At 42.4% G+C, this 13,294-nt stretch overlaps 1 protein-coding gene across 1 annotated transcript; it reads left to right on the top strand.

Annotated features, from left to right (window-relative positions):
- Positions 1–469: 469 nt before the first annotated feature.
- Positions 470–13,294, top strand: LOC124066746 (ras-related protein Rap-2a). The gene is made up of 2 exons (XM_046403494.1): positions 470–1,541; positions 11,521–13,294. The coding sequence occupies exons 1-2, from the start codon at positions 1,228–1,230 to the stop codon at positions 11,756–11,758; spliced, it is 552 nt and encodes a 183-aa protein (XP_046259450.1). The 5' UTR covers positions 470–1,227; the 3' UTR covers positions 11,759–13,294.

The following is a 13,294-nucleotide window of genomic DNA, read 5'->3' on the forward strand; positions in this document are numbered from 1 at the left end:
TGATCCCGAGGGAAATTCAATGCAATCATATGAGAAGACATGTTTTATTATTATTATTATTATTAGGAGAATTGCCCCATAATTTTATTTTACTAAGTCTGTCATTGAGGTAATGTGCCTTGAAGTTAAACTGTTGCTGTTTCCTGAAAATTAATTTAATAAAAGTCAGATAGATGTAATGTCTTGGTAATGTAGCCAGCCCTGGTAGAGATCAATAAATAATATTTCTTGACTTTATAAGATTAAGCATCTTTTTGTATAGAATTCTCAAATTTGGACAGCAGCAATAAAATGCAGCGTTACCATAGAAACAGCATCCGGTGCATTTTCCTCCTCTTGGATACACATCCTCGAGCTGCCCCTGTGATTGGATGAGCTCTCTTTTGATGTCACTTTGGCAACCGAATGATGGGAATTTTAACACATGAACGGAAATGTAACCGCTGAATCTGATTGGCTCCCTCCGTGCGGCCCCCATTCAGGCACTCGTGGAGTTCACAGAGAGCGGAGGCGCCCGTTGGGTCCCCGGCACATCCATCTGAGGAGGAGGGAGGACCCGCACGCGTTTTGTTTTTTGTTGTTTTTTTTTTCTCGGTACGGGAGCCGAGCGGGGACCAGCTGGTTACGCGGCGGCCGTGGGTCTCCACCCGAGAGTATGGCGGCTGGGATTGCACTGGTGAGCGGGGGAGAAACGGAGATATGCCCGAGATGGTGAAAAAGAAACAAAGAGACGCAAGTTCTTCTATTAAGTGTCGAAACAGTTTTGGTTTGTGCTGCTTTCCCGAGGCGGTCTGCTGCTTGAACAATTGCGCCTGCAGTTCATTGTATGGGACCAAGCCAGCGTTTTTCCAGCGTCCTCGATGGAGCAAGTTTGTTTTTTTTATGATGCATAGAGAGGGATGAGCTAAGCAGATGAAAACCCGCACGGTCCACATCATCGGACGATATTTTCTTCCTCCCAGTGCACATATTGGACAGTTGCAGTCATCGAATGCCCGTTTAGCTGTCAGTGTCTGGCCTGCATGGGGGAATTTCTACAATGAAATCCATCTTGGGGCACCGTGTCTTTGTGCTCTGCCATAGCTGAGCAGCGGCGAGCAAAGACTGTGTTATTGACAACCCGTTCAAAATGGGACACGAATGGTGAATGTGTTTCGTGCGGGAACGTTTTGAGTTCATTTCAATGACGCGCGGAGATTGATACCTTACGACTTGATTTAATCCACGATGCGCGAGTACAAAGTGGTGGTCCTGGGCAGCGGTGGGGTCGGGAAATCCGCCCTCACTGTGCAGTTTGTTACCGGGACGTTCATTGAGAAGTACGACCCAACTATAGAGGATTTTTACCGCAAGGAGATCGAGGTGGACTCCTCACCCTCGGTGCTGGAGATCCTTGACACCGCCGGTACCGAGCAGTTCGCCTCCATGCGGGACCTTTACATCAAAAACGGTCAAGGATTCATACTGGTCTACAGCCTTGTCAACCAGCAAAGCTTCCAGGACATAAAGCCGATGAGGGATCAGATCATTAGAGTGAAAAGGTTGGTGAAATGATGCGCAGGAAAAAGAGTAATGTCCGTATTAAGTAAAATGTTGGAGGTAATTCTTCACACACAGGGCTGGCCTATCAGGCCCTGTAGTTTCATGATGGGCCTCGGCCTGGTCTGAGAACTGTGCTTGAATGGAGATGTTGTGCATCTTCAGGGCAGACTGCAGACCAACACACCATGTCTGTTTTATTTTGGTGTACCAGGTCTCACCCTCACTGCTCATAGGTCGACACTGCAGTCCTGGCATGTCCTAAAGTGATCATTTGTGTTTCAACCTCATCTCTTCAGTGCTTCTGCAGACATAATGTTTCACTCCTGACAGTAACTGAAAGCGCTGATCCACCGTGTCCATCAGCACAGTGAAGACCAGTCTGTCATCCAGTCATAACATCCTAGATACTGTCTGTGGTCTGCCAGGCTGCTGCTCTGTAGCGCTGAATGTCTACTGTGCCAGACGCTGCCACCCCTGTGAAACACCCAGCCGGGGATACCCAGGATTCAGTGCAACAGAGACTCTGCAGACAGCTTCGAGGAAGCACAGCTCCAAATACAGCAGGGGTTGGTGGGGGGGGAAGCACGCTGAGCCCCCTGGCTTCAGCAGAGGAGAAGCCATGTTTTTAATTAACAAGCCACACAAGCTCTTTAGGAAGAGTGGCACAGTTGAAAGCGTGAAATCGTCTAGTGTCTGAGCGCCAGATGATCCAGATATGAGGTCACTGGACAGGGCTGGTGATTGATACATGGAAGAGGTTAGCTGAGGCTGTGCGGTCGTGCTGCCATGTCATTGGTGTGTTTCAGCTCTCGGCCAGTGTGCTGTGAGGACGCGTGGTGCTGTGCATTCTCCTGGTGTTACGGGATGATGTTAGGCGACCCACTGAGAGCCTAAATGGACTATGGCATGGATGCTGCTGGTTAACTCATTGGTGGTCGTTTCCTGTGTGTTAGCTCAGTTCTGATGTTACGGTGTGCAGGCAGCACGCACCAGTCGATGTAGATGTCAGTGAATGTGCTACAGCCAATGCAGGGAGACCAGTAGGACAGACAAGGCCGGTCTAATGAAGATGAAGAAAGAGGTGCAGCTTAAGGCTCGCACTGTTTACTGATACAGCTAATTACTTCAGATACTGCCCAGTGTAAGGACAGTGCATTCATACCATGCTTTAATATTGTGTTTCCCTCTGTGTTGTGACAGTATTGGCCATATCTGTTCCCGTAAAATGAAAGTGAATCATCTTTTAAGGTGTTTGTTTTTGTCGGGTGCTCTCAGTCTTTGTCACCTAATTGGATTCAGGCTTCTTCTTCTTCTTTTTTCTTTTTCAAATGCACCTTATAAGCAATCCTATAAATCTGTGGCTCCGGATGAAAGAATGAGGTCAACATGTTTCCCCCATATGAGTTAAGAATGGGGAGAGTTATGATGGGTATACAGCGTGTGTGTGTGTGTGTTTACACGTAAATGTATACATGTGTGCTCACACAGCAGAAGCCGCCGGGCTGTTATGTGATTTCACACTTAAGTCTGGCGTTGTTCTCTACTGTCACAGCAGAATTAATTTTCAGTAGCAAAAACATCGCACTTCGTATGCAACTCCTACACAGCAGTTAATTTCAGACTCCTGTGCTCCGAGCAGACTTGGCCAGTTAAAACTGTAGACTGCATTTGAAACAGTGGAGTTGCGGTGTCAGTCTTTAATTGACTTAATCTCGTATGCAGTTCTCCTCTCACCAATTTTGTTTTGAATGGAAGCATGCATGTTTTTCTTTGGTTATTCAGAGAAAGTCCTGTCATTCGTGTGATAAATCGTTACAAAGAAGAGATTAGTCAAATGGCTTCTCAGACTTGAGGTTTAGAGACGTCAGCATCTTCATTCTAACTTCAACACAGCTGACCTTAGGTTGCTGATAGCAAGGAGCAAACTAAAGCTGCTTGTACGCAGCCTTTTCAAACCTACACGCTGAAGTTTTCTGGTATTAAAAGCTACTCAGAGAAGCAGTTGTATAAGGTGACTTTTGGTTCTGAGGCGTCGTAAATACACTGCGTTTATGTACTTCTACAACAATGAAAACACACACTGGAATTCAAATACACTTCCTTTTTCAGATGACATGAGTAAAAAGATATGAAAATAAAAAAAAATAAAATCAATTGGGCACATATTCAATGCAAACCTAGCTGTTTATAGCCATCAAAAATCAATACAGGAACCTCATGATGTAAGCATTTCTAAACTGAGAGTCAGCCATGGTTTCTCATGTTGCTGAAGGTAAGAATGCTCACAAATAAAATGGGAATTATATTGTATTTTAGCAAATTAAAGCTAAACACTTAACCTAATGCTGCTAAGTGGAGCTGTAAAACAGGAAATGTAGGCTTTTTCTTTATAGGCTTTTCTGAACACAAGACAGTCGATATCTTTCATACCGCCATTGCTTTTTGCTTTTTCCTAGCAATGACAAGCTTAATTCTAGGTCTATCATTTTGTCCCAGTTTTCAACAATGAGGTATCAATAACAGAAGGGGAAAAATATTTCTTATACAGACAGTAGCTCACAATGCAGTGCAGGATCAAGATATTTTATGTTTTAGATAACGGGCTGAATAGCCTGCTTTCTTTCCTGATCGCGAGAGTGTCTGCTGCACTGTGTTATTGCTCTGTTAAAACCCCTGACTGAAATGCAACAAGTTCAGGTATGTTCTGTGGGGCTGATCGAAGGGCATTGTGGGAAAAGTAGTAAGTCAGTGAATGCAGTCAGACAAGACGCAAGCAAAGAGGCGTCAAACAGACATGAAGAAGGCACACAGAAGTTCACAACATCACAGAGTGACGAAAGAAACTCATGAGAGCGTTGGAATTGAGCTGCCACGACTAATCGATTAGCAGATCGGAAGAAAATTTGTTGCCAGCTATTTTCATAACAAGTTAAATGTTTCAGTCGTTTTTAAGCAATATGTGTATATATTTATTTGCTTGTTTCAACGGCTGACATTTTACAGAGAAAGTTGGTAGATTAATTCATAGTGAAAATAATCATTGGTAGCGGCGGTACATTAAAGAAAGGGTGTTTTCTAGAGCCGATCAGTTAATTAACTGATCAGATGATCGACCAATCAACATATTAATTGTCTCAGACATTTATCAGATGAAAATAGTGATGTTAATAGATTCCAGCTTCTCAAAAAGGAGGATTTCCTGCTTCTCTTTGTCATGTAAGAAACTGTAAGTTTAGTGTGTGAGCCTCAGCTGTCAGTCCTGTTCCTGTACAGTACACTGTTGTCACTGCTTCTCTTGCCTGTCTGTCCAACCTCGCTGCCAAAATACTTGTGACCCGTCACGACCGTGTCGGCATCCGCTCAGGTCAGAGGCGCTGCTGTGCATCACTCTCACTCTGAACCCTGTCGGCATCTATCAGTGCCTGCTCTTAGTGGCACAGACGAGCTTTAGCACAGAGGCCACGGGTGCACATGATTACACCATGGCCTGCCTGTGTCCACTAGGGACCTCATCACTCCTCACTTCAGCTGCAGTTAACTGTGCACCAGGGATGTGGGGGAGACTTAACAGAACATTTAAATAGGCAGGACATGGCAAGAGGGTAGTGAAGACAAAGGAGGTGAAACAGGGTACCATAATCAACTCTGCTGCACTAACAGACTCCCAAAGGTGTCACACTTGCTGCTGATGTTAATATCCTTGTGTATGTCTTTCTGTTACATGTTGCGCGTGTGCTCACTCCTTTCAGCGTTGTACTAAGGCTTGCAAACTGTGGAGATATCGTTCCAGTGCTTGTTCGTGTGCCAACTGGATGAAAGGATCAAGATCAATAAATGGAGGAGCAGCAGTCTCTCAGTTCTCCCAGAAAGTTCCTCTTTCATCTGTGTCTTTGTCTGTTGTGAAAACTGGGCAAAAGAACTTAGCTAAAGTTCAGGGATTACTTAACAGTTGACTTTGCTTTCGAAATGATGTTTGAGGCCCCCTGAACAGGCCCAACAAGTTGTTTCTGCTCTGGGAGTCACCACACATAGCGTGGCACTAGTTATAGCAAATCAGACTTTGTTTAATTTACCACAAAATTAGCTGCTTGGCCTTAGGATACTCGACAACGACAGTTGGTTCACCACTTCACTTAGCTCCAAACTGAAACATCTCAACCTCTCTTTTTGTTGACTATTTGGTACCTGTGGAGCTCTGAGAATGAGAAAGGTAATGATCTTTTCTCTTGCAGCACAACAGGTCAAATCTTTCACTTATCCTGTGATTTATCTCAAAATCCATTGGCTGGGATAAATTTGATGCATTTATTAATGGTTCTCAGACATATATCCTAATGGCTTTGGTGATCCGCTGACTCTTGCTGAAATTTATGGTTTTAAGCAAACTGTCTGGACAGCTATTAGATGGATTGTCATGAAATTTGGTACAGACATTGATGCTCCCTCCGGGTGATGAATGTTAATGTCTCTCTTGTTCTGGGCAGCAACAGAGGCTCAGCATTAGATAAAAGCAAGGCTACTAGCGAGGCTGACAGGTTCTCCAGTATATCCCAGCTCAGCCTTCATCCTCTAACACAACCTCATCGCTCTCGATGGAAATGAAAACCCCCCAGGGAGTTTCTCAAGCAATAAGCAGATGTGAGCAGTGTCTTGAAAACACAGGGAATAGGTATTTTTGCTACTATTAATTGCTAAAACTTATTACTGAGTAAAGCAAAAGTAGAGCTGGCGTGTAAAGAAATAGAAATAAAAGGACATTTTCAAAAAGAATGGTCAAAGAAATCCCAATTTTTAGGCCCTGACAGCCCAGTGTTATATGACTATTTTGAAAGGCTCATGACATGTAAACCAAGCTTTAGGTGTAAATAAAATGGCAGAGTGCCCATTTAACTAAACATACAAAGTGTATTCATGGAACTTTTTCAGTGATGCTACAGACTAAACATTTGCCTTATAAATCCCAGTGATGAGTTCAGACGGTGCACTCAAATAGTCTTACAACCCTTACAAACTGAAGGGGTCTTTTCGGCTTGTTGTCATGGATAATCCCAGAGAAGAAAACAACAAGCAATTATGAAAATATCCAGATAACTAGCTGTCAGTGCAAATGTGGTTTATACCTTCTTTTTTTTTTAAGATTCACACTGCATCCAAGCAGTCAACTTTAGAAGATCTTCAGTTTTTTAAGTCCCAGTCCAACAGATTTCTTTATACATGCTAAAATAAGTTGTACATCATCGCGCATTACCAACAAACCAAAATACTGTGCTGTGTGTTTCTTATGTGATTCTCTACATGTGTGATCTACACATAGAGAACCTCCTGACGATAACACACTGGAATAAATATCCTTAGTGTGATGTATCATTCACAGGTGAAGGTGACTGTCATTTACAAAATATTCAGTGGTTATAAAACATAAGAGTCTCTGAACTGTTGGAAGCTTATTTCTACTTTCTTACCATTTTATGAAACATGAGTCTGAGCCTCTGATGTAGTGACACTTTGCATATCAGATTTTTAAGTGTTGTAAGAGGACTTTATCTCACATGGCATAGCCAGTAGTGTTATTGATGTAATAAATCATATTCAAGGATGATTGGCCTCCACTGTCTGGCAGGTACAATACTCATTTATCTTTCCCTTTCTGACATGTCTTGGTCAGTGTCTCCATCATCTGTGAATAGCATCAGATTTTAGAGGAGAGGGGAAGCCAAGCAGTATTTACAATCTTGAGAGAATCCAAAAGAGCTTCTGAGCACTGACATTGTCATTTTTTAATCTTTCATTCTTTTGAAAAGCCTTCTTGCTCCTTTAATGGTGTGTTTACCAAAGACTTTCCAGATATATTTTCTTGATTAAATCTTTCTTTGCCCTGTGGCTGTGCCAGAAGAAAGGAGCTTATTGCTGCTCTGCTCTGTGACTCAGCTGGTTTCTGACTAAACTGAAGACCCTTCTCAAAAAGGGCCGTTGGGAGGAGGCCGAGCACGCAGCTTGTTTCCTCCCTCATCCTGGTAGTCAAATTCAGAGACTCTCAGGCCACTGGGTTCCAACGTCTGTCAGCAAGGCCTGCGCGAGTTGATGCATCATGCATTATAGATAAGGTGTGTCTGGGTGAGCTCGGATGGGTGTTTGCACTGCAGTCGGAGTGCTCCAGTGCGGGTGCCGTCAAGCTCACAGACTGAAGGCGAGAGCATGACATGTTGTTTGTGCTGTTTGTGTCACAGCACAAACACAAGTGGACTCACTTGTTCATTTGTCTTTTGAGACTCAAGTCTGAACCATGCAAACTGCTCAGTATGTGTTACGGACAAGCCTTGCTGTCTTGCATCAGCCGCTGTTGGGTCCAGACACAGTGCGGCCAACACCCTTCACTCTGAGGCCCTGGGAGCCTCGGTATCCGTGGCAGCTACTGTCTCACACCTCCTGGGACTGCTGGTTTCCTCCTCTGTGATTATGACTATATATAGACCCTCTCCTTTGGTACCAGATGTCTTTGTGCTGTACTTCTCTTATGATGAGGCCCAAATGAGCTACATAACTTGCATATGGCTGTCCGCTTTTATGGTTTAAAGAAAGAAAAAAAAAAGATCACATTTGATGTGAAGTTACTGCACTGGCTTTGCTTGGATTACTACTGTTGTTTGGGATCCACAATAAGTAAATAACAATAAGTTGGTTAATTGCCTTCTCAATAGAGAATTGACTGGCAACAGTCTTAATTAGTCATTGCGTTGTAGTGTTTTCATACATTTTTTAGGCAAAATGGCAAAAAGTTACTGCTTCAAGCTTCAATTGTGAATATCTTCGGGGCGATGCGTGGCAGAGTGGTTAGTGTGCTCACCCCACGTACGAAAGGCTGAAATCTCTTCATAGCAGTGATCTGGGTTTGGGTCTGGCCTGTGGTCCTTTACTGCATGTCTTCCCCTCTCTCACCCCTCATTTCCTGTCCAATAAAGGCATAAATGCCCCCAAAAAATATATTATTAAAAGTGAATATTTTCTAGTTTTCTTAGTCTTCCCTCACATTAAACTGGGTTTTGAACTGAAACTAACCAGACATTTAAAGAAGCCACCCATGCACTATGAATCCATACTGAGCTTAGGTAGCAGCCATCCCAAACTGTTTTTTTTCTACTTCAGTAAAGAGAGAGCTGGTCTACAGCAAGGAGATTTGAGACAAAACCACAGCAGAAAAAAAAGGTCCATTACCCCAACTGAACGCCGAGCCCCCTGTGGTTTCTCCCAGCTATAAAAGTAAAGGTTTTGCCTTTCAGGCTGCTCACCCATGACTATGTGTAGGATGTTTCAGTGAAGGCGGGGAAGGGAATTTAAAGTTCAAGGCAAGAACTGCCTACCACCAAAGAGATGTGGTCCAATATCTTGAAATACAGTCCTTGCTGTTTTTATTGACACCAGGAATGTGGTGAAGTGAGACCTGAGCCCTGTACACTGAATGTTACAGTAAAGAAGTATGGCCTGTAATTTTTCATTCAGGATGCGTCCAAGCTCATATAACGCTATCACACTCTGGGTTACACAGCGAATGACCTCTATCATCTTTTAAATCCTGGTAGTTCCTCTTGGCTGGCGAGCTGATCAAGGGAACAGAAACAGGACGGTTGAGATTAAAGTTCACTCTGTATAATGTGTTCATGAGTAGATCAAAGTGAACTGCCTTTTCTCTGCAAGTTTAAGCTTATTTAATGCCGAAACCTGCAGCCCCTAGTATCAATAGTAATAACCCACCCCATTTAGAACCACAATCCACCACATTACCTTGTATACCTGTTACCATAGCAATCAAGGATGAGGAGGATTTTTTTTCCATTAATAATTTAGAAGCATGTATATTTCATAGAGCGAGGGCAACATTTGAAAACCCTAATGATGTTGATGGGTGTTCCAGTGCGTGACTTTGGTTGGATTTGACGATGCTGCTCAGTGTCGTGAATAGAGACATTTAAACTCTGCTCAGAAAAACGGTCCAGCAGACTGAACGCACACACTCGATGTGAACACTCTTGATCTGGTATTTCTGATGTTTTTGAGCTTTGTTATCTTCTCTGACGTGCACAAACTGCCTCAGAGGCCCACCATGTTTCTCTATAAAAACTGATGTAGTGATCGTATTGGTGAAATTGCATCAAAGCTGTTCCTTTTGATAATTATAGATCAGTAGCCTATTTTATTGAACTAACCAAGCTCTTTTGGCTGTCCACTAAGTAGTCCAGTTCCATCGTGACAGTTTGTGCTCCAGCAACATGACACAGAGTTCAGAGCTCAAAGGATTATGGGTACTTCCTCGCCTCAGGGGTCAGACCTATACTACCCATTTCCTGTTCTCTACTGGGTCAGGCTTTAAACTTGGTGCTTGCATGTGGGCGACATGGATGTTCAACAAGAAGGTGCTGCCCTGGTTCCTTATGTGAATAGCTTCCTCCCACAGTCAGAGACCGTGTGTACACCAAAGTAGAAACTCATCTTTTTCTTTCCATTTTAGCCTACCGCCCACAAGAAGCCCACATTTTACACCTAGCTGAGCTTTTTTGAAAGTACTTGCTGAAAAAGCCAGTCTTGTTTTGTCATGTGAATAGTAGAAAAACTGACCTTTTCAAAAAAGATTGTAGAGTGTTGTGAGAAATTCTTGCTTCTTATTTTCTTTGTAACTGCTCATTTTGCATGCTCATCCTTTTTTTTTATCTTTCTTGTTACAGATTTTCACAGAAAAACAGCTGGATTGTTTGATTGAAGCAGCCATGTTTAAATTGAATAAGAAAGCCGCTGCTCAGATGTTATGTGCTCATTCATTCAAAAACAGTTGCTTCCTGTTGTGAAAGGTACTCAAAGAATTTTTCCAAAGAGAACAGCCCAGAAAATGCTTTAGAAAGAAAGTGAGAATAGAGGTAAGGAGAGAGATGGTGGTGATAAAGCACAATGACATTATACTCATTCATGTCGCCCACTTTGATGATCCTCTGACATTTCATAGGCTTTTAGCACCGCCACCAATCATGTTAGCAAATTAGCTAACATGCTAAACAAGGATGATCAATCAAGTTTTACATCCTCAGCGTCAGCAATGACCACTGTAATTTTCAGTTTGTTAGTATGTTGATATTATAACATTGCTGTCTGCAGTGAGGTTTAGACTTCAAAGGTTAAGATTAGGTTAAGATTTTTTCAGTTTGTGAAATGGCCAGAGAATTAAATTGTCAGTCTTTCGTTAAAAAAAAAAAAAAATTCCGTCATTGAGAAATCTTAAGGGCAGTTAATCTTTAGGATTCATGTGCAAAGACACTAAATTTCCTTTTTTTAAAAAAAATATGCTTACTGTCAAAAAAAAAAGAATAATTCTTGCTCATGTACACGAATCCTATAGATTATACACATGTATATCAAGATGCATATGAGTGCTAATACTTGTGGGTCTGATGTCTATATTTTAGACTGGAAAGTGTGTGCACAGACTGCACTTTGAATAAGCTCTGAACAAAGTTAATGCTGTATAAGAGGATAATTGTCACAGTATTAATTTAGCCTTTATCACCCACTCAGATTCAGAGCATGAGTGTCTGATAAACCAGCGACCCAAACACAATGCTTCCTTGCTTTTTGGCCGGTGTTGCCTGACTCCCTTCAACAGGGAGAAGCAGGTCAAGAAAATAAGTGAATGTGGTGAGGCTGTCTATTGTTGCCACTGAAAGAAAGACCTGATGATTTAACACGATTATGGCTAATTAAATAGCTGCATGAACTAAAGGAGTTTCACATGTAAAGAGTAAAGGTTTTACCCAGTGGTGCAATTAAAACCCTTTGAGGCATTCACCATGTGCTAATATCACATTCTGGAAGCGTAGTTTTCTGTGTTCAATGGAATTACAAGACCAAAAAAGTAATTGGTTCCATGCATTTCCTGCGCATCTGTTTCTGCTGAGTATCCTCAGTGCGTCTGTGTGCGTCTGTGTCCGTCCTCAGGTACGAGAAGGTTCCTGTGATCCTGGTGGGTAACAAGGTGGACCTGGAAAGCGAGAGGGAGGTTTCGTCCAGCGAAGGTCAGGCGCTGGCCGAGGAGTGGGGCTGCCCGTTCATGGAGACCTCGGCCAAGAGCAAAACCATGGTAGACGAACTGTTCGCTGAGATCGTTCGGCAGATGGACTACGCCGCCCAGCCAGACAAAGATGACCCCTGCTGCTCCTCTTGCAATATACAATAGCCCCGGGGGCCTCCAGGAACAGGCCAGGCAAAAAGTCTACTTAGAAGAAGCTACTTCGACTCGCAGCGAAGAGATGCACACTTAGACACACACACACACACACATGCACATGCCAATTAAACGAAAGATAAATTCATGGTTGAACGCAATGGATTTTAATTCTATGGAGCATAAAATCAGCAGTGACATGATTACTAATAACGACATGTGAGTCATGAATACATTTTGAATGAGGAATGCTAGGAATTTTGCCGCAAGAGAAATTGACAAATGACAAAAAGAAACATGCCCTCGCCTTATGTTACTCTCTTGTTTGGGTTTGTTTTTGACCTTCGAGTTGTGGGGAAAATCTTCAGCAAAGAATCATAGATCAGGATCTTTACTCTTTAGGCTGCTCAGCAGTATGTTCTAATTGAGTAATAACAGTGTGTTCTCCTGGTTTTCTTTGTATTAGTTTGACGCAGAACACCAAGTTGCATTTTTGTTTTCGTTACCATGACTCAAGTGGCTGCTGTACACGAATCCAGTAACAGATTTATGGGACCCAGTTGTTGAAAATATTAAGTAGTATTTGATTTACATTATGTACAGTTTTTTTTCTCCCAGCTTATTTTGTGCAATGTTTGGTTTCTGTGCTCATCACAGGGCTGAACCAAAGAGGTGGCCTGAAAGCACCTCTGGTTATCTTATAATTTCTTTCAGTCACAGAAAAAGGAATGGAGAGAAAGTGGTAAGTGATAAGTCAGTGTCCTTCTCAAAACATTGGTGCAGTCATCTCTTTCCTATTTTCTCATTTTGAGATACAATAGTAAACATAGCAGAGTCTTTCACATATCGTGTGATGTTTTATTTTTCCTCTCTGGAAGACTTCGACAGCAGATTGCAGAGTAATGATATGACTAACTGCTTCATCCTGATGAGACAGAGTTCATCCTGTCAGTGTTTGAATATCTCTACAGACGATCTGTCCCAACTCTTTTCAGGAACAGGTGACATTTAAAGTGAAGATGCCAACAATTGTCATACTTTACAGTTTGTTTTTTCCTCCGGTATCAATATGAAATGGGGTGCTCAACTGTTTCACCATCCTGATCCCGTTCCTTATGTGCTCAGAGTATTCAAATCGATAGTAACAAATAGTAACAACGAAGGTGACGACAATAAGAATAACTAATGGTTGTGTAAATATTTTGTATTGAAAGTGCCAGCTCCTATGAAGACACTGACTCAACACATGTGGAACTGTCAACTGTATGCATGGCTAGTAAACAAAAAAATGGACTCTTACTGTTTGAGTTTAATATAGGCTGTGGAAATGTGCAAACCAAACACACACACACACACACACACGTCTGGATCTCTGGACACTGTCTCAGCTGTATATTTACAGTATGTACGGGAACCAGGCTTTCCCCGTGTAACCATTTTCATTGTTGATTTTATATTTTTTTATGTGACCATTTACTCTTTATTCCCTCTCTGAATGGTGACACTGTTACATTTGACACCGAAACAATAAAAGTGCGTTCAACACTC

Source organism: Scatophagus argus, chromosome 11 (assembly GCF_020382885.2).
Source record: "Scatophagus argus isolate fScaArg1 chromosome 11, fScaArg1.pri, whole genome shotgun sequence".
In the NCBI taxonomy this organism is placed as follows: Eukaryota; Metazoa; Chordata; class Actinopteri; family Scatophagidae; genus Scatophagus; species Scatophagus argus.